Genomic DNA, 25,401 nt, shown 5'->3' with positions numbered 1-25,401 from the left:
CTATCATTCTCCAAAAGATGATGACAAGTAATTCTAATTTTTATTAAGGTTTTCCCGCAAATTTTTATTTTTGTTCGCTTGATTTCGTCATTTTCAATTTTTTTCCCAAAGGTTTCACCATTTGGAATTTTTTATGCTATTTTGTCTTTTTTCAATTTTTTTCCCGAGGTCTTTACAGATTTCTAAATTTTTTTTTTTTTTACTCAGTTTCACCGTATCAGGTTTCTCTGTGGGATTGTGGTGTCTTTGTCTCCCTGGTTTATTGGATTTTAGCAAGATTAAGATATGTATGCTTACGTTTCCATTAGTGCGTCTCCTCTGTTGGTTCAAAAGGGTTCAATCTCGTTATAGTCAGTTTTCAGATTACTTTACAAGTAGGAAAATACAACATCTATTAATATTCTTGAATTGGAATGGTTGTACTGTCGAAAACTCATATAAGAACTGTGGAATTTTGAAAAACTTGGTATTCTCCAAATGTGAAAAGTTTAGTTACAGAAATATGAAAATCCTAAGGGTTAGAATGAATAAATGCAAAATTTGCTAACATTCTTGAATTGGGAAGCGTCTTGTTGTGAAAATTGAAAGAAAACTTGTGTAGTTTTGAAAAAACTGGGATTCTTGTAATGTGAAAGTTGTAGCTATAAAAATAAAAAACTCAAAGGGCAAAGAGGTAGAAAATATAATTAAATTCTTGTTCCAGTAATTTGGTATTTTCAAAATTTTTGTTCAACTAATTCCTTTTGTTGAATTTTGCTCAAGCAATCTCGTGTTGTTTCTATTTTTGTTCAAGTGTTTTCGTCCTTATCAATATTTTGTCCTAAAGTCTTCAACGTTTCAGCTCTTTTGTTCAAATTATTACGTATTTTCAAACTTCTATTCAAGTAGTTTAGCCAGTTTCAATTGTTCACATAATTTTTGCTACATTATGATTCTTTAATGGATATTTGTGTTTTACTTTTCTGGTTTTATCGGTTTTGGCAAGAATAATATTTATGTTTCCTTATTTTCCTGTTACTGAGTGTCCTTTATTGGCGCAAGAGCGTTGTTTCACTGCCCCCTATGGCCTCCAAAGGCTAGGGCGTCCTTTTTGCTTTGCTAAAAATACATTTCAAATATATTTTCTTTATCATAAAATTAAAAATTGTATACTTTTCAAATCTATAGAGTTACTTTTTTTGTGTTTTATTTTGATCTAAAAAATTAATAATAATTTCAACAATTTCAGTCTTCTGATACTAATTTAATGTTCATCATTATTTTCTTTCCTTCGAGTAAACATCCTTAAAAAATATAGAAAATCAATTCAAATGATTTATTGGTTGGCTAATTCAAAATAATGGTTGGCTTTGGTTCAGAAGTCATCCATCGGTGTTTAGAAATTTTATTTTGATATAAATCTCAGAAACTTCTTAAGTGATTGAAATTAAAAGAAAAATGGCGACAAAAAACATTCTTTTCTAAATATTAAAACTAAATTGAAAGTAATTTTTCCTTCCCTCTACACATGATTAGTATTGTGTTTATATGATTGTTTTGATACTTCAGCCTGAAGGGAATCTTAAGGGAGGCAGTCTTGCTCATATTTGTGGTAATTTCTTCTTCTTTTTTCAAGTTTGTCTTGTTCGGTCTATATTAGTTCCTTTTTGTTTCAGGCTTCCCTAATTCATTTTTAGTAATCTCGCTTATTTTGAAGTTTGGCATAATTTCCTACTTTAATTCTTGTCCATATTAGGTTACATTTCTTCATTCATTGTGGTTTCTGTTCGTTTCACGTTTGACTTTCCGTATGACGTTATATCTGCGAGTTTCCATTTCTGAAATCGTTCTTTACTTGTCTTTCAATAACTATTTTGGGAAAGTTTTTCCTTAGGTTAATTCAATACAAAAGCAATGTTTGTTAATGGTACAGAAACTTGGATAATTATTTTGTACAAATACAGTAAAAAAGAATTTGACAAGTAATTCAGCTACAATTAATCGACAATCATTTCTGATTGTCTGATGCCACTTTAACAATTTACCTCGTTAATTTGACACCTAGTGTGTTGTAAACAGTCAGAGTTTAATTGCTGCGTAAGAACCATGACTTTGTCCTAAAATATGGAACACCCTTAAAATGGAATAATAAAACAGAATTATCGGTTGCCATTGCGATACAGCAGATAAGGTCGCCAGGGGAAGAGTGAAGGCTAAAATTATATTTCTATTATAAATTTTCAAACAGTTGGTGGTAACGAACTGTAAGTAAAGAGTGACCCGGCTCAATAGTAACCGAAACTCTAAAACACGGAATTTTGATACCAATAGATACATCAAAATAATCAGATTCTTATGCTAATTTAAAATATATCAGTTTAATCAAATTTGATCTAACCCATCAAAAGTTACGAGCCTGAAAAAATATGCCTTATTTTCGAAAAAAGGGGGGAATATCCCCTTAAAGCGATACAATCTTAATGAAAATCAAACCATAAGTTTCAGCGCAACAGAAAACCCTCTGCAAAAATCTCGAATTTTGTATTTTTTGCCAGAAGAAAGATCATGGATGCGTGTTTATTTTTTTCCTTTATTTTCCCAGGGGTGATCATATCGATCCAGTAGTCATAGAATATCGTGAGAGGGTTCATTCGAACGGAAATTAAAAGTTCTAGTGTCCTTTTTAAGTGACCAAAAAACTGGAGGGCAACTTCGCTTCCTCCCACGCTCATTTTTTCTCAAAGTCATCCTATCAAAATTTTGAGATAGCCAGACGTAGTCCCCCACAGTTCCTGGGGGAAGGGCTGCAATTTATGAACTTTGCCCATTGTTTGCATATAGTATTGGTTATTGGGAAGTATACAGACGTTTTCAGGAGTGATTTTTTCTGGTGGGATGGGAGGGGTCGGAGGAGGGGGTTAAGGGGGAGTATCTTTCCATGGAGGATGTTTCATTGGAGGAAGGGACATTTCTATGAAGGGGGTGTCGGATTTCACAGCATTATTGAAAAAACGATCAGAAATTAAATAAAAACAAGTTTCTTCAACTGAAAGTAAGGAGCAACATCAAGACTTAAAACCAACAGAAACTAGTACGTATATGAGGGGGTTCACCCCCTAGTCAATACTTAACTCTTTACGCTAAAGTTTTTTTTAATACTTTCAAAAGAGCTATCTATTCTAATTAAACGGCCTTTGTGATTCAGGGATTTGTGATTCGAACAAAATTCGAACTTTAGCGTAAAGAGCGCGGTATTGACTAGGGTACGAACCCCCTTATATACGTAGTAATATCGGTCGGTTTTAAGTTTTAGTGTTACTCCTTACTTTCAGTTGGAAAAACTTGTTTTTTTATTTAATTTTATAAAAGTATGCACTTTTGATTAAGTGTAGCTATAAAACGGCACATACGAAATAATTTATAGGGGCAAGAGGACTGGCGCATCGGGAGGAGGGGTTAAAATGGTATTCATGTATTATTTATAACACAGCGCTATAGACTGTACAAGGAAATACAAATGGAAACCTGTCAAACGGGTATTTGCAAGAGATAATGGATTGTAAAGCGTGATTTCTTATCACGTTTACAATATTTAAACTGTTGTTTTTGGGGGTTTAGGGGAGGAGAGAAGGTACCTAGGTTAGTTTAGGTTACGCATTTATTATATGTTATGCTTTACCCCCCCCCCCCCTCCCACAGCCCCCCTCTCCCTAATGTGCAAATGTATAGCCCAAATTTGTTTCTAAACAATTATATTTTCATCCTATTTTATTTTATTAGCATTAGCCAAACTTGACTTCTTTCGTGTGTTATATATAATACAACAGTAGGCTACCGTTAAAATTCATACATAGAGAAGAAGAAAAAAGAGAACATTAGAATTTTGACATGTAGGTTGAAGGCCCCTCACCCTGCCACGTAAGTAACTGCAAAGGCTCTAATTACACCGGTATATAGTTGTACTCATCCTTTTATCTCATTTGCTCTCCTTCCTAATTAGGATTTAAGTTTCGTTACTTCTTTAAGTTTCGCTTTCAAAAGTTATATGTAAGGTTAAAGAATATTTAAGTTTAACCAGTCGAAACGGAACATTGTATTATATAAATGTGTTTCTTCAATTACTGACATACGATTTAAACATTTGCCTCTCAATTACTTTGACTATCTGTCTTGACTTTTTCTATTTCTGCAATTAGCCATGTTTTGATGCAACCTACTGCAAAATACTTGATAACTTCAATTCAATTCCGTTGATTTTAAATTGAAGTTATCAAGTATTTTGCAGGTTGCATAGGTTGCATCAAGACATGGCAAATGTAACTCAGAGATGAAAGAAAATAACAAAATGAAAAAGAAAATCAAAAAAGGTGAAAAAACGAGGATTTTGTGAGCCAGTGGTGAACCATGAAGAAGAAAAAATAAACAAATATTTCGACAAGGACCTCCGCCGAGTCGTCCTCAGTGCTAAACGAAAAAGAAAGAAAACAACGAAAATCGAACGTTTCGAAGTTTACTTGACAACGACAGAACAAAAAACTAAATAAGAACCAGGTTGGAATCAATTAAAAAAATCTACCAAGATGATTGAGCAATAATCCTTTGTTTTGCTATAGCCTTAGCTGGTCTACAAATTCCTTCATCATTTGATGTGCAAATAGGTTCTCTCAAGTTATTAACTAAAAAAAACAAGTTTTTTTTAAACTGAAAGTAAGGAGTGACATTAAAACTTAAAACGAACAGAAATTATTCCGTATATGAAAGGAGCTGTCCCCTCCTCAACTCCTCGCTCTTTACGCTAAAGTTTTTTATTGTTTAAAAAAATGAAGTTGTAAGACAGAGTCAAACTTTTGCGTAGTTTATAACTTGCAGCCCTTCCCCTGGGAACATTGGGGGATTAAGTTATCGTCAAAGACATATTAATTAGATTTTCGACAATGCTGAACAAAATGGCTGTCTCGAAATTTTGATTGGGTGACTTTGGGGAAAAAATGAGCGCGGGAAGGGGCCAAGTTGCCCTCCAATTTTTTGGTCACTTAAAAAGGGCATTAGAACTTTTAATTTCCGTTCAGATGAGCCCTCTCACGATATTCTAGGACTACTGGATCAATAAGATCACCCCTGGGAGAAATAAACAAAAAAACAAACAAATAAGCGCACATCAGTGATCTTTCTTCTGGCAAAAAATACAAAATTCCACATTTTTGCACATAGGAGCTTGAAACCTCTATATTAGGGTTCATTAAAGTTCTATGATTTTCATTAAAGTTCTGTGAGTTTTAGGGGTTGTTTCCCCCTTTTTTCGAAAACAAGGCAAATTTTCTCAGGCGCGTAACTTTTGATGGGTAAGACTAAACTTGATGAAACTTATATATTTGAAATCAGCATAAAAATTTGATTCTTTTGATTGATATCAAAATTCTGTTTTTTCGAGTTTCGTTTACTATTGAGCCGGGTCGCTCCTTACTTACAGTTTGTTACCACGAACTGTTTGTTACCTTGCGAAAATATTGATCGAGTCCTTCAAAATTAAACTGTCATAAATTAAGCTTAATGAGATGTCTCCAGTATCTCTATTTATTGCTGAATTTCGGTTTATGTATTTTTTTTTTTTTATTTCAATTACCTCTTTAAAAATTTGTGGTAGGCCAATTACAGTAGATATTAAGGTGACCTCGTCAAAAAGAACCAGATGGGTCGGATTTTCGAAAATATGTAGGGCCAATGCCAAATCAAAGTTCTCATTTGTATTTTTCAATGTCGGAGACTTATCTAATGAAGTTGTGTGTTTGTGCAAATGTATCCCTAGTTATTGGTTATTCCTACGGGTGTAAAATATCCCACGTGGACATAGGGTTCTCTAGACCCAACAACCCATTACAGGTAATGTGCGATCCTTTCCTGAGTTAAAAAAATGTTCAACTTTTTGTTCAGTTTTGAAAGAAACAGAGAGATTGTGTTTTTTTTTCTTCCAAGTTTATCGCCAAGTTTCGGGATGTGTGGTAAAGTGATGAAAGTTTTTTTCTCAATTGCCGGGGTAGCTATGAATCAAGGGGGACGGGATCCCTATTTTCTTGTTTTATCTTTTTTAATCGTCTATTTATGATATTTTCAATAAGTTTTATTGGGTAACCATTACAGAATAGAATATCCTTGACATAGTTTAATTCAGAATTTATATGATTACGAGAAAAGATTTTTTAAACTCTGTCTACTAAAGAGATTGTTACCCCTCTTTTCACAGAAGGAGGATGATGTGAAGAGAAATGTAGATATCGATCATTATGGGTCGGCTTTCTGTATATAGAAAATTCAAGGATAGGAGCAGTTTTTATAATCAAAACATCCAAGAAAGGCAGCTTACCTGAATCTTCGAGTTCCATTGTGAACTGGAGATTCGAATCAAAACAGTTCAAATGTGCCAAAAAATTTCTTAGAGAGTTTTGTCCATGCTCCCAAACAGAAAGGATATTATCAACGAAATGAAACCAGATAGAGTGTTTTAAGTGGAAACTATTCAAAGCAGACTGTTCTATGAAATCCATGTAAAAATTTGCCAAATAAGGAGACAAGACAGTGCCCATGGATAGGCCCATGATTTGAAGGAAATTTTTTTTTCGGAATTTAAAATACAAAGAGAACTTGTTGCAAAGACGAACAAGGGTCATTATTGTATCAATTTCCAAAGTTTTGTAATCTGACCAAGCTGAATTTTCCTCTAATTTGCTTAGTAAGGCCTGCTCACATTTAGGGACATCGCATGAAGTGTACATAGCAACTGCATCAAAACTAGATAAGATATTTTTTTCTGTTGTACTTTGATTTTTTAACTTTTCAACAAGATCTAAGGAATTTTTTATATAGGATTTCTGTGTGCTTAAAAAGGGCTTAAAAAATGGTGGCTAAGAAACTTCCTATACCCTTAGCTGGAGAACTATAACATGCTACAAAAGGACGTAACGGAATATCTTTCTTATGGATTTTAGGCAGACCATAAAACTTTGGGATTGAACAACCTTTGGAGTAAAGTTTTCTGTACATTTGAGGGGTAATCAGTCTACTGTCTTTCAAAATTCCTAGTTCTTTACTCAACTGTTGTGTGTATTTGTCCGTTGGATCAATTTTTATTTCTTCGTAAGTATTTTATCAATTAAAAGGGTGTTAACTTTTATTTCATAATCTGCAGAATTCATAATTACAACTGTGTTTTCCTTGTCCGCTCTCGCAATCACTGTGTTTCTGTTTTTTTTCAAGTCTCGGAGGGTTTTAATTTCTTCCTTTCATTGAGTTAAAAGCAACAAAGATGGCCTATAATCAAGAATACTCTTTACAACTTCACCTCTGAGTAGGTCTGGATTTTCGACTTCACCATGAGAGCTAAAAATAGCACGAGTTTTTGCTAAATGAAATATGTGTCGGAAAGACCTATGTGAGATTTGTAAAAATTTTGTGAAAATCTTGAGGGGACAAAATCTGATATAATAAAGATTTGAAATTTAATATTTTATTAAATTTTAAGATATGTGTTAAAGTTTTAAAACCCATTCTCTAAACAAACGGGCCTTCAGATTGCGTGCCTAAATGTAGGTTGAAACGTAAAGAAGGTGGAAGAATTCGATGTCTTTTGCAAGTTTCTAAAAATTTGAACTAAAAAATAAGATTTGTAAATTTTTTAACACAATTTAAAAAATATGAAACAATATTGCTCCAATGCTTCCCATAAGCTTGACGTAAATACATTCTAAGACCACACTGGCTATACATGACAAATGAAACTCAGAGAGGAAAGAAAAGACAAATGAAACTCAGAGAGGAAAGAAAATAGCAAAATAAAAAATAAAATCAAAAAAGGTGAAAAAACGTAGATTTTGTCAGCCAGTGGCGAACCATGAAGGAGAAGAAATAAGCAAATATTTTGACAAGGACCTCCGCCGAGAACACTTTTGTTTAGCGTTTGTTAAGCACTGAGGACGACTCGGCGGAGGTCCTTGTCAAAATATTTGCTTATTTCTTCTTCTTCATGGTTCGGCACTGGCTGACAAAATCCTCGTTTTTTTTACCTTTTTTGATTTAATTTTTCATTTTGTTATTTTCTTTCCTCTCTGAGTTTCATTTGTTATGTATAGCCAGTGTGACCTTAGAATGTATTTACATCAAGACATGGCTAATTGTAAATATGTTGTAAGCGTGTGAACTACGAACCCTATTATCATACAGAATTTTGGACCGATCTAGCTGTCAAAGTTGTTCTAATACTACATTGGGACTTGGTACAAAAAGTCTAATTTCTTTTTGTTTTAAATGGCTTCATTTTCATAGTATATTCAGTTTGGTTTAGGTGTTAATTTCTTCATCGATTGTTAAATTAGTTTGTTTTAAGGTTGACATACTAAATCAGGAAGTTTCTCCTTGTACTTCGTACTGTACTTTTCGTAGAAAACCTTTTTGTGGTATTTAATCAGCTTATTAAAATAGGAAGAATTTCTAACTGTAGGCTACTATGTTTTTGTGGTCTCTTTTCTTCGAAATTTGCCTTACTACAGGATTTTCTTTCAGCTAATGCTGGGATTAAACTTTTTCAAAAACGAGGAATTTGAAATTTTTTTTCCTATTGAACCAATTTTCATCAATAAATTAAAAGTAAAATAATATTAGAAAATTAGTAACCGCAATAAAAAGATTCCTAACACAGCTCTATTTTCTTAAATGCACTCCTAATGTTTGTTTTGGAAGGAAATCATTTGGGCAATAGAGGCTGACTTAAGAAACTCAAATATTTGTTTTCATTTTAGATCCTACAGCAAACATAACAAGCGGAAAGGAGTTGCATGTCCATAGAGGATCACCTTTCAATATAACTTGTCTAGTTCATTGGGGCGATATGCCACCAAGTAATGTACTATGGACAGCCGAAGAAAAAGTGAGTAGATTCTTTCTAATAAAATCTTAGGAAAACAAAGCCTCCAGCGGGCGGTGTTTTGTAGCTAGCGTAGGAACGCGTCGTACTACTATATTGCTTAGAATTTTTTCCGTGGGAGAAAAAAAAACATTTAAAAAGTTAAACCCTGAATTTTAAGTAAAATGCTACCAAAAGACTGTGTTGACCAAAAAGGATTCCAAAGGAGTGTAAAAAAATCTAGTGATATTGCGATAAAATTAGAATTCTCTTTTGCTGAGGTTTTGATCATTTTTAGACCCAATGAGAAGATAGAATGAAAGTGAAACTGTCTCTTACATCGTACCTTCCAAGCCATACAAGTTGGTAAAATTAGTCTTGTAGCTTAGAAGTTGAAAATACCTTCTTGACCCAAATTTGGACTTTAGTAGACTCAAGGAAGTTTCATTTATCTAGTTTATCATTTCTTAACCTGTAACTTTTGACCCTCAGAATGGACCCACATCATGGACCCATTGACCGATCATGGACTCGTGTGACCATGTGGTCACATTGGACCCATATATGATTCCACAAATCAAGAGGTCGTAGAAGGTCTGAAAAAATTAAAAAGAATTTACCAAACTTTATTGATTGAATATTATATGCAAACCCAATTAAATTTATACGTAAATCTATACAAATGTCCACGTGCATACGAATATTTATACAAATATATCTCGGCACAATACTCTAGTTTGTAAATATTAAAAAAAATTATCAATTTGAAAAAAAGTTTAGATTATCAGCTGGTAAAAACAACGCTTGTAGCTACCAATTTTTTCTTGGTGACGTAGATATCAAGCCCAATTACAACTTAGGCTGCAACTTGATGGGACATTATACACAAATATTCATGGTGTATCCTAAGTAATATCCACTACAGAGAGAGTCCTTAGGAAGTATAAGGGAAGTACCTAGTACCACAGTCCGCAACACTGTCTTTTCAGGCTAAAACATCGTTAGTCTTTATAAATCTACTAGGGTGCAGCCTACGTTAAGTCTTCATTGGCACAATATACAAACAGACAAGGGCACATTGTCAAATACATTGGTAGAATATCGAGTTTGGCTAATAGGTTAAAATTAGCCTAAAACCATCATGACTGAAAATTCTGTTCAATACTGATCCAACCCATAAATACATTTTCTGAATGCTTGTTAAAAGAGCAGTATCAAAAAATACCATTCGAATTAAACAGTTCGTAGAAAAAAACTGTGAGTAAGGAGCGACGCGGCTCAATAGTAACTCTAAAAAAACGGAATCTTGATATAAATAGATATCAAAAGCATTTAAAATAATTAGTTTATTATACTGTTGCAAAATATAGAAGACTCATTAATCCCCTCCTCAACGCCTCGTTCTTTACGCTAAAGTTTTTTATTGTTTAAAAAAAATAGAATTGTGAGAAAGTCAAACTTTAGCGTAAAGAGCGAGACGTTGAGGAGGGGACAGCCCCTTTCATAATACGGAATAATTTCTGTTCGTTTTAAGTTTTAACGTCGTTCCTTACTTTCAGTTAAAAAAAATTGTTTTTTTTATTTAATTTTTGAACGTTTTTGAATTAATGCATGTTTTGATTTTGGCTCACCGTAAATGAATAACTAAAAAAAAAATGCATATTAATTTTACTTTTATTTGGTTAAATGGCTTTCTCGAAACTTGTTTAATTTTATTTACGAACGTTTTTGTTAGTAATAAATATACGTAACTTACGAATTAACTTACGTAACGTACTTCTATATTCATATATTTTTAATACGTATATTAGGGGGCTCGCCCACTAGTCAATACATCGCTCTTTAAGCTAAAGTTCGAATTTTATTCCAATTCTTTAAAAATGACCCCTTAATCACAAAGGCCGTTAGTTAGAATAAACAGCTCTTATGAAAGTACTAAAAAATCTTTGGCTTAAAGAGCGAGGTACTTACTAGGGGGTGAACCCAATCATACACGTAATATTTTCTGTTCGTTTTAAGTTTTGATGTTACTCCTTATTTTCAGTTGGAAAACTTTTTTTTTATATAATTTCTGATCTTTTTTTTAAATAATGCTGGGAAATCCGGCGCCCCCTTCATAGCAATGTCCCTTCCCCCATGGAAACTTCCATCATGGAAAGATCCGCCCACATTACCCCCAACCCAGCCATCCCGCGACTACCAGAAAAAATCCCCCCTGAAAATGTCTGTATACTTCCTAATAATCAATACTATATGTTAACCATGTTAACATTGGGCAAAGTTTATAACTTTCAGTCCTCCCCCGGGGACTTCGGGGGATCAAGTCATCCTAAAGGACATATTTATCATATTTTCAACCATGCTGAACAAAATGGCTATCTCAAAATTTTGATCAGGCGACTTTGGGAACAAAATTGGCGTGGGAGGGGGCCTAGTTGCCTTCCATTTTTTCCTGTCACTTAAAAAGGGCACTAGAACTTTTAATTTCCGATCCAATGAGTCCTCCCACAACATTTTAGGACCACTGGGTCGATACGATCATCCCTGGAAAAAAAAAAAAAAAAAAAAAAAAAAAAAAAAAAAAAACACGCATCCGTTATCCTGATGCTGGCAAAAAAGGCAAAATTCCATATTTTTGTAGATAGGAGCTTGAAACCTCTACAGTAAGGTTCTATGATACGCTGAATCTGGTGGTGTGATGTTCATCAAGATTCTTTAAATTTTAGGGGGTCTTTTCTCCTTTTTTCGAAAATCAGCCAAATTTTCTCAGGCACGTACCTTTTGATGGGTAGGACTAAACTTGATTAAAGTTATATATTTGAAATCAGCAATGAAATATGATTCTTTTGATGTATCTATTGGTATTCAAAACCCGTTTTCTAGAGTTTCGGTTAGCATTGAGCCGGGTCGCTCCTTACTTACAGTTACAGTACCACGAACTGTTTGATAGATATCCAAAGCATTCAAAATAATTAGCTTATTATGCTGTTTCAAAATATAAGAGATTCGTTAGTTAGCTGATTCATATCAAAGGGTATGAGCCTGAGAAAGGTTGACTGGTTTTTGAAAGGGTGAAACACACCCTAAAAGTCAAAGATCCCACCATTAGATTCAGTGTATCAGAGAGCCATACTGAAAGGTTTGAAGCTTCTGAATATGAAATATTGTATTTTTGCCAGAAGAAAGATCACAGAAGCGTGATTTTTTGGCTTTTTTCGTTTTCCCCATGGGTGAATGTATCGCACCAATGATCCGATAGTATCGGGAGAAGCCTTATTAAAACAAAAATTAAAAGTTATAGTTCCCTTCTTAAGTGACCAAAAAGATTGGAGGGCAAATAGCCCGCCTCCCACACCCCTTTTCCCAAAAATTGGCCCATCAAAATCTTTAGATTGCCATTTTGTTTATCATAGTTGAAAGGCCCAATAACTATGCCTTTGAGGATAATATGACCCCCCCCCCCCACAGCCCCTTCGGAGAGGTCTTTAATTTACAAAATTTACCCATTGTTTACGTATAGTGTTTGTTATTTGGAAGTGTCATTGGAGCCACAAAGGCTCCATATCCTGTACCTGAAAAACGATCAGAAATTGAATAAAGAAAACAAGTTTTTTCAACTGAAAGTAAGGAACAACTTTAAAACTTAAGAATAACATAAATTATTAAGTGTATGAGAAGGATCTACCCAATCTCAGTACTACAATCTTTACGCTAAAGTTTGAATTTTGTCCCAACTGTTTAAAAGCATCTCCTGAAACACAAGGGTCCTTTAATTAGAATAATAAGAAGTAAATTTATAATTACTAAAAAACTTCAGCGTGAAGAGTACGGTATTGAGGAGGGGGCAACCACCTCATATAGGCTACATAATACTTTCTGCTTTTTTTAAGTTTTAACGTTGCTCGTTGCTTTCGGTTGAAAACACTTGATTTTTCATTTAATTAACGCTTTAAAACTCCAGGAAAAAATTCAGTTCCTTAAGCCAGTATTGGAGAGCTTGATAAGAAAAAAAAGAAGCTCGGAACTATAATGTTTCAAAGATTTCGAAAAAAGGAAATGGGCTGCTTTCTGTATGAGGAATGGTTTAAATGTGTTTTAAAAAAGTGGTATAAATCATAAAGAATCAGATACACGACCGATATTTCAAGCCTTCCATTCTGCAACAATACAAAGCGTTTAAGTCGCAATCAAGACAAATGAAACATACATTGTAGTTTTTGCTATAAATTATTTCCTAAAAATGCAAAATATTGGTTTTGTGGGAACAGTCACCTTCGCATACTATCCTAGTCTATCACAGTTCCAATAAATTATCCAACCAACAGTGTTTCGTTGTCCCGCTTTTGAATTTCTTGAGTCATTGCGGCCCAGTCTATATTTTTACGGGTTTAAAATTCGGTTCCCTCAAAATTGGGGAACCAAATGAAAAAAAAATACTAGGCTGTATTCATTTATATACAAAGGGATCTAAATTCGGTCATATGAAATCTTGATGGCAGGAAACTCCGAAATTTTTACTTTTATCTCCGATCGGCTTGAAACACACATAGCACATAGACTGGGACAAAAGATTCTAAAAAAAAAATATTTAAAACAAAATTTTATGACATCGGTTTGTGTCGCACGAAACACTTCCGGTTTTGTTTTCCTCCTGATCGGTTTAAAACGTGCATGACAGTAGTGATAAGTCAATCTATACTATGAGGCCCATAGGGGGGTATACCTTTCCTCATCCGATGAGGGCAATAGGAGGTATATATTCCCATCATATTAGTCTTACTAACCCTTCACTAATGAATCAAGGGTTATTAAAAAACTTTTTTTAGTCGATTGAACATTGTTTGTCAGTGGACATCCTTTGTTCATCAGGATGAAACTTTCTTAGGTTGTTAAAAGAATAAATAAATTTGAATCCTCTGTTACAACTCAAATGATATGACCATGATAAGGGCATAGTTTTTTTTCTTTTGAACACGTATTTTGATTGTTTGCAAATCTGTCATCGTTTGTTTAAGACAGATGACATAGCAAGACCATTGTTAAAACCGCTTCCTATTTGGCTTTAAATCCTTTCTTTTGTCTAATTTAATATGACCTTGACAAGGGCTTGGTTTTTGCCAAGGGCTTGCAATTTGATTGTTTGCAAATCTGTCATCAATTATTTTTCCACGCAGATGACGCAGCGATGTCATTTAATTTGTCATTTTCATTTTGTTACGATTGCAAGGATCTCATGAGAATTTTCTGAGGATCTAAGCCTTTCAAGAAAATGATGAAACTTTTAGTGGGGGCGAGAGAAACTAAGTTTTCCTCTGTAGCTCGTCCCCTCGACTTCTCCCCCCAATTTATTAGTCACATGATGACTTTATTAAATTCCTGTTCAGTGCATTAAATAATTTATAACTTATTAATTACTTATAATAATTTATTAGTCACCTATTGAATTGTATGTCCATAGCAACTAATTTCTGCTAATCTTAAGTTATATGTGGCTGTTTACTTTTCCTTGAAAAACTTCTTTCTTATGCAAAGTTTTTCAGTCCGTTTTTATTGCTAATTTATGTTTTAAATTGGTTTATAAAATGAATATTTTTACAATCTTTCATGTCTTATCCTTAAGAATTGTAACTATTGAATTATGTTATCATAGGAACTTATTTCTCCTATTCTTAAGTTAACTCCTAATATCTTCAGCTTTCCTTTGACAATCTTCTTTTTATGTAAAGTTTTAAAAATATGTCACAGTTCGCTTTTATTACCGAAGTTATTTATTGGTTTATAAAATAAATATTTCTACAGTTTTTCACGTCTTAGACTTGAGAACTAAAATATACGATTATTATTTATTAGTTACCTATTACATTGTTGCATTATACGAGGAGCTTATTATACGAGCTCGTATTATCATAGGAGCTTATTTATGGTAATCTTAAGTCTAATGTGGCTCTTTACTTTTCATTGACAAACTTATTATTATGCAAAGTTTTTGAAATTAATTTCTGTTTGATTTTATCGCCAAAGGTTTTTGCTGGTTTATAAAATGAATGTTTCTACAGTTGTTCGTGTCTAAGACATAATAATTAAAATATACGATTATAATTTATTAGTTGCCTGTTGAATTGTTTTACCATAAGGACTTATTTCTACTAATCTTAAGTTTAATAAGGCTCTTTATTTTTTTTTTACAAATTTCTTTTTATATCAAGTTTATTTTTAAATTAATTTCTGTTCGTTATTATTACCTAAGTTTTTTTATTGGTTTATAAAATGAATATTTCTGAAGTTTCTTACGTCTTAGACTTAAAAATTACAATATATGGTTATAATTCATTAGTTACCTATTGAATTCTTGAATAATATTATCATAGGAACTTATTTCTGCTAATCTTAGTTTAATAGCGTTCTTTACTTTTCCTTGAAAAACTTCTTATTAATGCAAAGTTTTAAAAAAATGAATTTCCGTCCGTTTTTATTACCTAAGTATTTTATTGGCTTATGAAATGAACATTTCTACGGTTTATTACGTCTCAGACTTAAGAACTAAAATATACGATTCTAATGTATTAGTTACCTGTTGAATTCCTGAATTATATTACCATAGGACTTTATTTCTACTAATCTTAAGTTTAAAATGGCTCATTTAGATTAGATTAGATAAGGGTTTATTCCAAAAACAACACAACACAAAAAAAAAACAAATGACCTTCCATAAGCTAACGCTTGTTCGGAAGTATTTACCCTCTTAAAATTAACACTATAATAACATACTAGAGAGAAAAAAAAGAGAAAAATAAGAAAAAAAGAAAAAGAAAGAAAAGAAGAAAAACTGAAAATCCTACACTCACTCGGCTCCTGGTCGCAATAACCAATTATCAATACTTCACATACTCCAAAATTTCCCTCCGCCATCCCATAAATAATAAATAAATGATAAAAAAATATATATATATAGGAAATATATGGGAAAAAAGGGGTCCCGGGCAAACCTGAGAGTGACTCAACCATACCACCCTTTAAACAAAATCATATCTATGGAGACAAAGGGTTTTAAGGTCTCAACGGAACTCACATAAATTCGCTAACCTTTTTAAAGAAACAGGCAAATTATTCCAGACAACTGGCCCCACATGACGTATTGAAAATAGCGATCTAGTACTAGCAACCTGAGGTGTCCGTATATCTATAGAATGTCGAGTAGGATAATTGTGTACATCATCACTGTAAATAAATAAATTTAAAAAACACTTGGGAACCAAATTAGAAAAATATCTAATTTGGAAACATAATGAAAGAAATATTACTTTTCTTTGACAAACTTCTTTTTATGCAAAGTTTTTATTGGTTTATAAAATGAATATTTCTACAGTTTTTCACGTCTTAGACTTAAGGATTGAAATATGTGATTATAATTTATTAGTTACTCATTGAACTGTTGAATTGTATTATTATAGGAACTTACTATTGCTAATTTTCAGTTTAATTTGGGCCTTTACTTTTCTTTGAAAAACCACTTTTTATGCAAAGCTTTTTAATTAATTTCCATTTTCTTTATTACCAAAGTTTTTTATTGGTTTATAAAATGAATATTTCTGCAGTTTTAACGTCTTAAACTTAAGAATTAAAATATACGATTACAATTTATTAGTTACCACTTGAACTGCTGAATTGTATTATCATAGGAAGTTATTTCTGCTAATCTTAAGTTTACTATGGCTCTTTACTTTTCTTCGACAAAACTTTTTTTATGCCAAGTTCGATTATACTTATTCTTAACGTCCAAAAAAAGACAAAATTTCTGTTTTCTCTGGTCGGTTTAAGATTATGGAGCATATAGACTACACCAAAAAGAACTCAATGAACATGAAAAGTTGTGCATCAATTCGTCTCGAAAAGTCACTTTTTTTCTCGAATCAGCTTCAAACAAACAGTGTGTACAGACAGGGTTAGGAGAACATCGTTGAAAACAAAGGGTTTAGAAATATTAGTTGCACTGATTCTTCACGTCCAAAAGTAGCAGCAAAATTTTACCTCTAATGGGCTTGAAACACACAAAAGCATATAAAATGGACAAAGAAAGCCTCAATGAATATGGAAGAAATTTGAGCACAAACTTTGATGCTATCAATTCTCATGGGCTAATATGCAAGTGTTTTGACTGGCTTGAAACTTGCGAGGTATGTTGAGCAGGACAAAAGACCTCAACAAAGACGAGATGTTATGACCAAAATTTGGTTGTATCGATTCGTGACGCACAAAAAGTTCCAAGAATTATTTTTTCTGATCGGCTTGAAATATTAGGTCAATTGACTGGGCCCCGAGGATCTCCATGCATACACTTTGAAAAAAAAAATCGCTTCTGTTTATTCATGACGCAAGAGAATAAATAATTAATTCCCTTCGAAACGGCTTGAAACTTCCTAATCTTGGAATAAACAAATTTTGTTATAGAGCAGAGTCGATTGAATTAGGAAGTAATAAGGAGGAAGAGGAGATGTTAGAGCGAGAGAAAAAAATGACTAACTGGATAACTTCGCATGTCTAGCCAGTACCATTAATAAGAAAGGTGGGAATGTAATACTAGGGAAGAGGTGAAAAGTAGGATTGCCAAAGGCTCAGACTTTTTTTTTGGCTAAAACAGCATGGAAAAGCAGTCTTAGAAAAACAAAAAACAGAAGTCTTGGAAATGTTGGTCCGACAGAACTTCACTGTGTGAGAGTTAAAGAAATGTGGAATCACGAAAGAGTGGTTTATCGGGCATGGAGAGGCGTAGCTTGGTGGGAGGGTTCCATACGTGACAATAGAAGTGGTGCGCTGAGAAGTACATCAGGTAGCATAGAATGGGCAGCCCCGGGTTGAATCGAACCCCCACCTAGAGTTTTTGCTGGAAAAATTGTTTAGGGGAACAAAGAGTAGTTTTTTGTTTGATTCACGAATTTAGGCTTGAGTCTCTGCTAAAATTCTTGCTCAAAAATATACGGTTTATATTGCACCAGGAAAAAAAATACAAAAATTCTTGGAAATATCGATGTAGAGGAAGCGTAACCCGTGTGGCTCAAAGAAGTTTGGTGTTGCAAAAGAGTGGTACGTGTGGCGTAAGAGGCATGGCTTGGCAGAAGTACCCTGTGAGTGGCCAAAAAAGTGGGGCTCTGAGACACACAGTAGGGTTTCTACCAAAGTTCTTTTCCGCTAGTTTACGGTTTATTGGGCACCCGGCTAATTTAACCAGGGATCTGGCACCTGAAATTTTCCGGTATCTGGTGAAATGAAAGACCTAAGAAGCAAATATGGCTTCATATACTTAAAAACTTTTGTATTATTATCAAACATAAATTTTGTACCATTTTTTTATTTGTAAATTTTGGTTTATGTTTTACTAACTGCTAATCAATATTTCTTACCTTGAAGACCTAAAAATTCCTAAATTTGTAGGCCTAAGCTTAATTATTATTTTTCGCTACACATTTTCGTGAGAAAATCTACTATTTTTCCGTGCCTCTAGCAATATTTCAATATATCTCAATAAACTAACTTTTTGGAAAAGCTATTCTGAAAAAAAAAAAAAAAATGAATGGGTCAATTAAGTTTCTACTGCATTGTTATTCCCATTGGTCTCATTTAGAGCTTTGAACAAGTTCTTACATTTCGAAGTCACGAAACTACTTCTTTTTCTAGAATATAACGTTGGGATTGAAAGATTACGTGATTACTACTACCAGTGGAAATCCAGTAGTAAGCTCACTTTTTGTAGCTAGAGCAACTCCAGAAAAAGCAGGAAAATACCATTGTCGACCAGAAGGATTTACGGCTCCTTATGTGATGGTGCACGTTTTAGACGGTAAGCCTCCACATTTGTAATATAATGTCTTCATTAACAATAGCCATCAGCCCTGAATGGTATAAATGGCTTGCTACCACCAAGTGGTCGAGGGAAATAGCTCAAGAGCTTGATCTTGCAACCATACCAAGCACCATGCTATTGAAAAAAGTTATGTCAGAAGTAACAAGGCGGGAGGCTAAAGTAATTCATGTCCATCTTTAAGGACTGAACTCTTTCTTGACTACCATGTTAAAACACTACTCATTTATTGCTTGCTGTGGGCTGTTGTGTGTCCCTTTCATCCCCTCCCTGATCCTTTTTGCGAAAGTTTTTGCTGGAAAAACTTAGTCCATTTACTTATTAAAAAGAAGTTAAATGTTAGCAAAAGGAGATTGTGGTTAATTGGGCCTCATAACTGGACAAATTTCAATTTCCTTATGTTTTAAGGTCGCTAGTTTATTTCCTTAAAAAGAAGGTTATCGAGTTTGAATTATCATTTACACAGGCCAAAGAATCTTCCCCATTTTAATCAGAAGTGACTGTCAGGGAAATTAAAAACGCTAGAACTTAAGAAATGGATTTTCGGATACAAGCCATCTCCCCTCCAAAAGACAGCGACAGATCTTAGAATGGGCAAAAGTAGCAGCCTGTTCTTGGGGCCGGTTCTTAAGTGGCGCTAGCTCGTAAGACAATCTATGATCTTGTCACACAGAATTTGGACCATGATTTTTCACACACACACACATACACACACACACACACACACACACACACACACACACACACACACACACACACACACACACACACACACACACACACACACACACACACACACACACACACACACACACACACACACACACACACACACACACACACACACACACACACACACACACACACACACACACACACACACACACACACACACACACACACACACACACACACACACACACACACACACACACACACACACACACACACACACACACACACACACACACACACACACACACACACACACACACACACACACACACACACACACACACACACACACACACACACACACACACACACACACACACACACACACACACACACACACACACACACACACACACACACACACACACACACACACACACACACACACACACACACACACACACACACACACACACACACACACACACACACACACACACACACACACACACACACACACTAATAGTGGAAAATTTTATATTATTTTAGGAAAATAGAATTGATCAATAACTTTTTTCATTTTCATTGAGAAAATTCAGAATCGAAAATTAACTTTTCTTCTCCCGAAAAAATATTTGGACCAGAACTTTTAAATGTTTAATCTCTTCGAGATAGGTTGGAACTGAACTTATGAAAATTTTGAAATAAAGTGAAACTTTTTATCTTATTGAAAATAATAAAAATCATAGTATAACTTTTCCTATCTTATATGGAAAAATTTAGAACTGAACTTAAAATTTTTTATGTCTTGGTGAACTTAAAACTGACGTGTAAGCTTTTTATTTTCTCTGGAGAAATTAGAATTGAATTATGTTCTTTGGTAAAATTCAGAAGAGAACTTGAACTTTTTTATCTTCTATGAAAAAATTTGGAACTGTATTATTCATCTCTTTGAGAAAAATCTGAATTGAAGTGGAAAATTTTATATTATTTTAGGAAAATAGAATTGATCAATAACTTATTTCATTTTCATTGAGAAAATTCAGAATCGAAATTGAACTTTTCTTCTTCCGGACAAATATTTGGAACATAACTTTAAATTTTTTCATCTCTTTGAGAAAGGTCGGAATTGAATTTAAGAAAATTTAGAATTAAAGTGAAACTTTTTATCTTCATGAAAATAATCAAAATCATAGTATAACATTTCTTATCTTCTATGGAAAAATTTAGAACTGAATTTTAAATTTTGTATGTCTTGGTGAACTTAAAACTGACGTGGAAGCTTTTTATTTTCTCTGGAGAAATTAGAATTGAATTATGTTCTTTGGTAAGATTCAGAAGAGAACTTGAACTTTTCTATCTTCTATGAACAAATTTGGAACTGTATTATTCATCTCTTTGAGAAAAATCTGAATTGAAGTGGAAAATTTTATATTATTTTAAAAAAATAGAATTGATCAATAACTTATTTAATTTTCATTGAGAAAATTCAGAATCGAAATTTAACTTTTCTTCTCCCGGAAAAACATTTGGACTAGAACTTTAAATTTTGTCATCTCTTTGAGAAAGGTCAGACTTGAATTTATGAAAATTTAGAATTAAAGTGACACTTTTTATCTTCTTGAAAATAATCAAAATCATAGTATAAATTTTCTTATCTTCTATGGAAAAATTTAGAACTGAACTTTAAATTTTTTATGTCTTGGTGAACTTAAAACTGACGTGGAAGCTTTTTATTTTCTCTGGAGATATTAGAATTGAATTATGTTCTTTGGTAAAATTCAGAAGAGAACTTGAACTTTTCTATCTTCTATGAAAAAATTTGGAACTGTATTTAAAATTTTTTCATCTATTTGAGAAAAATCTGAACTGAAGTGGAAAATTTTTATATTATTTTGGGGAAATTAAATTGATCAATAACTTATTTCATTTTCATTGCGAAAATTCAGAATCGAAGTTGAACTTTTCTTCACTTCTTTGAGAAAATTTAAAATTGAAGTGAAACTTTTTATCTTCATAGAAAATAATCACAATCATAGTATAGCTTTTCCTATCTTCTATGGAAATTTTTTTATCTTCATGGAAAATAATCTATGGAAGCTTTTTATTTTCTCTTGAGAAATTAGAATTGAATTTTGTTCGTTGGTAAAATTCAGAAGAGAACTTGAACTTTTCTATCTTCTATGAAAAATTTGGATCAGTATTTAAAATTTTTCCATCTTTTTGAGAAAAGTCTGAACTGAAGTGGAAACTTTTTATATTATTTTGGGAAAATAGAATTGATCAATAAATTATTTCATTTTCATTGAGAAAATTCAGAATCGAAGTTGAACTTTTCTTCTTCCGGGAAAATATTTGGAACAGAACTTTAAATTTTTTCATCTCATTGAGAAAAGTCGGAATTGAATTTAAGAAAAATTAGAATTAAAGTGAAACCTTTTATCTTCATAGAAAATAATCACAATCATAGTATAACTTTTCTTATCTTCTACGGAAAAATTTAGAAATGAACTTTAAATTTTTTATGTCTTGGTGAACTTAAAACTGAAGTGGAAGCTTTTTATTTTCTCTGGAGAAATTAGAATTGAATTATGTTCATTGGTAAAATTCAGAAGAGAACTTGAATATTCACGATCAAAGTATAACTTTTCCTATCTTCAATGAAAAATTTGGAACAGAACTTTAAATTTTTTCATCTCTATGTGAAAAGTCGGAACTGAATTTAAGAAAATTTAGAATTAAAGTGAAACTTTTCATCTTCACGGAAAATAATCACAATCATAGTATAACTTTTCCTGTCTTCTACGGGAAAATTTAGAACTGAACTTTAAATTTTTTATGTCTTGGTCAACTTAAAACTGAAGTGGAAGCTTTTTATTTTCTCTGGAGAAATTAGAATTGAATTATGTTCTTTGGTAAAATTCAGATGAGAACTTGAACTTTTCTATCTTGTAAGAAAAATTTGGAACTGTATTTTAAATTTTTTCATCTCTTTGAGAAAAATCTGAATTGAAGTGTAAAATTTTATATTATTTTAGGAAAATAGAATTGATCAATAACTTATTTCATTTTCATTGAGAAAATTCAGAATCGAAGTTGAACTTTTCTTCTTCCGGGAAAATATTTGGAACGGAACTTTAAATTTTTTCATCTCTTTGAGAAAGGACGGAATTGAATTTAAGAAAATTTAGAATTAAAGTGAAACTTTTTATCTTCATGGAAAATGATCTGTGGAAGCTTTTTATTTTCTCTGGAGAAATTAGAATTGAATTGTGTTCTTTTGTAAAATTCAGAAGAGAACTTGAACTTTTCTATCATCTATGAAAAATTTGGAACAGTATTTTAAATTTTTTCATTTCTTTGAGAAAAATCTGAACTGAAGTGGAAACTTTTTATATTATTTTGGGAAAATAGACTTGATCAATAACTTATTGCATTTTCATTAAGAAAGTTCAGAATCGAAGTTGAACTTTTCTTCTTCCTGGAAAATATTTGGAACAGAACTTTATATTTTTTCATCTCTTTGAGAAAGTTCGGAATTGAATTTAAGAAAATTTAGAATTAAAGTGAAACTTTTTATCTTCATGGAAAATAATCAGAATCATAGTATAACTTTTCCTATCTTCTACGGAAAAATTTAGAAGTGAACTTTAAATTTTTCATGTCTTTGTGAACTTAAAACTGAAGTGGAAGCTTTTTATTTTCTCTGGAGAAGTTGGAATCGAATTATGTTCTTTGGTAAAATTCAGAAGAGAACTTGATCTTTTCCATCTTCTATGAAGAATTTAGAACTGTATTTTATATTATTTCATCTGTTTGAGAAAAATCTGAATTGAACTGGAATTTTTTTTATTATTTTAGGAAAATATAATTGATATGGGTACACACTCAAAAACTCACACACACACAAAAGCTTACACACACACACACACAAAAACTTACACACACAAAAAAACTTACACACACAAAAACAAACACACACACAAAAACTAACAGACACACAAAAACTTACACACACACACAAACTAACACACACACAAATAAACTTAAACACACAAAAAAAAAAAAAAACAAACACAAAAACTTACAAACACAAAAAAACAAACACAACCAAAAAAACTTACAAAAAAAAAAAAAAATAAAAAAAAAAAAAAAAATTACAGCCACAAACAAACTTACACACAAACAAAGACTTACACCCACACAAAAAAACTTACACACACACAAAAACTTACACACACAAAAAAAAACTTACATACACACAAAAGCTTACACACACACAAAAACTTACACACACACAAAAACTTACACACACGCAAAAACTTACACACACAAAAAAACTAAAACACACACAAAAAAACTTAAACACACACAAAAACATACACACACACAAAAAAAAACACACAAAAAAAAAAACTTACACACAAAAAAAAAAATAAACACACAAAAAAAATTAAAAAAAAAAAAAAAATTACACACACACAAAACTTACATAAACAAAAAAACCTAAAACACAAAAAAAACTTACATATACACAAAAAACTAACACACACACATAAACTTACACAAGCACAAAAAAACTTACACACACACAAAAACTTACACACACAAAAACTTAAACACACACTACATAAAAAAAAAAATTACATAAAAACAAAAAACTTAAACAAACAAAAAAACTTACACACACACACATAAACTTACACACACACAAAAAAACTAACAAACACACAAAAAATAACACAAACAAAAAATTAAACACACACAAAAACTAAAACACACAAAAAAAACTTACACACACACAAAAACTGACAAACATACAAAAACTTACACACACACACGAAAACTTACACACACATAAAAACTTACACACACACAAAAACTTACACACACAAAAACTTACACACATACAAAAACTTACACACACAAAAAAAAAAAAAAAAACAAAAAAAAAAAAGAACACAAAAAAAAAAATAAAGACACACAAAAAAAAAACTTACACCAGAAAAAACTAAAATACAAAACAACAATTACACACACACAAAATAATACACACACACAAAAAAAACTTACACACATGAAAAAAATAAAACACAAAAAATTACACACACACAAAAACTAAAATAAACACACAAAATAACATGAAAACAAAAACCTTACACACACAAAAAACTTACAAAAACACAAAAAAGATACACACACACAAAACTTACAAAAGCACAAAAACTTACACACACACAAAAAAACTTACACACACAAAAACAGAAACACAATCTACAGACACACAAAAAATTACCTACACACATAAAAATAAAAAAAATACAAAAAACTTACATATACACGAAAACAATTAAACGCGCACAAAAAAACTTACACACACACAATCACTTACACACAAAATTTAATAAACACACACAAAAACTTACACACACACAATCTCAACTTACACAACCACATACACACACACAACCTATACAAAAACAATACCACAAACACCCATACCACAAACTATTAAACACATATAGAAAAAAAAACACAACAACAAAAAAACACACAAACAAAAACTAACACACACAAACAAAACTTACTCAAACACAAAAACTTACACACAGACAAAAACTTACAGACACACAAAAAAAACTTACACAAACACAAAAACTTACACACACACACAAAAACTTACACACACACAAAAACTTACACACACAAAAACTTACATACACAAAAAAAACTTACACACACAAAAAACTTACATACACACAAGAAACTTACACACACACAAAAACTTATACACACAAAAAAAAAAATACACACACACAAAAACAAACACACACAAAAACTTAAACAAACACAAAAACTTACACACACACAAAAACTTATTACACACATATACACACACGAAAATTTTATATTATTTTAGTAAAATAGAATTGATATGTGCACACACAAAAAAACTCGCACACACACAAAAACTTACACACACACACAAACAAAAACT

At 32.2% G+C, this 25,401-nt stretch overlaps 1 protein-coding gene across 1 annotated transcript in view; it reads left to right on the top strand.

Moving 5' to 3' along the window:
- The window catches only part of LOC148952176 (lachesin-like), a 160,469-nt gene that overhangs the window by 57,286 nt on the left and 77,782 nt on the right, over positions 1-25,401 (top strand). Inside the window, exons 4-5 of the mRNA XM_089088866.1 lie at positions 8,769-8,896; positions 18,545-18,707. Of these exons, the coding sequence (XP_088944992.1) occupies positions 8,769-8,896; positions 18,545-18,707 (291 nt within the window). The remainder of the gene's footprint in view (positions 1-8,768; positions 8,897-18,544; positions 18,708-25,401) is intronic.

Source organism: Artemia sp. Qi Xiang Cuo, chromosome 5 (genome assembly GCF_049724085.1).
Source record: "Artemia sp. Qi Xiang Cuo chromosome 5, ASM4972408v1, whole genome shotgun sequence".
NCBI lineage: Eukaryota > Metazoa > Arthropoda > Branchiopoda > Anostraca > Artemiidae > Artemia > Artemia sp. Qi Xiang Cuo.
The sequence above is the reverse complement of the archived record's forward strand: the minus strand, read 5'-3'. Positions and strand labels throughout refer to the sequence as shown.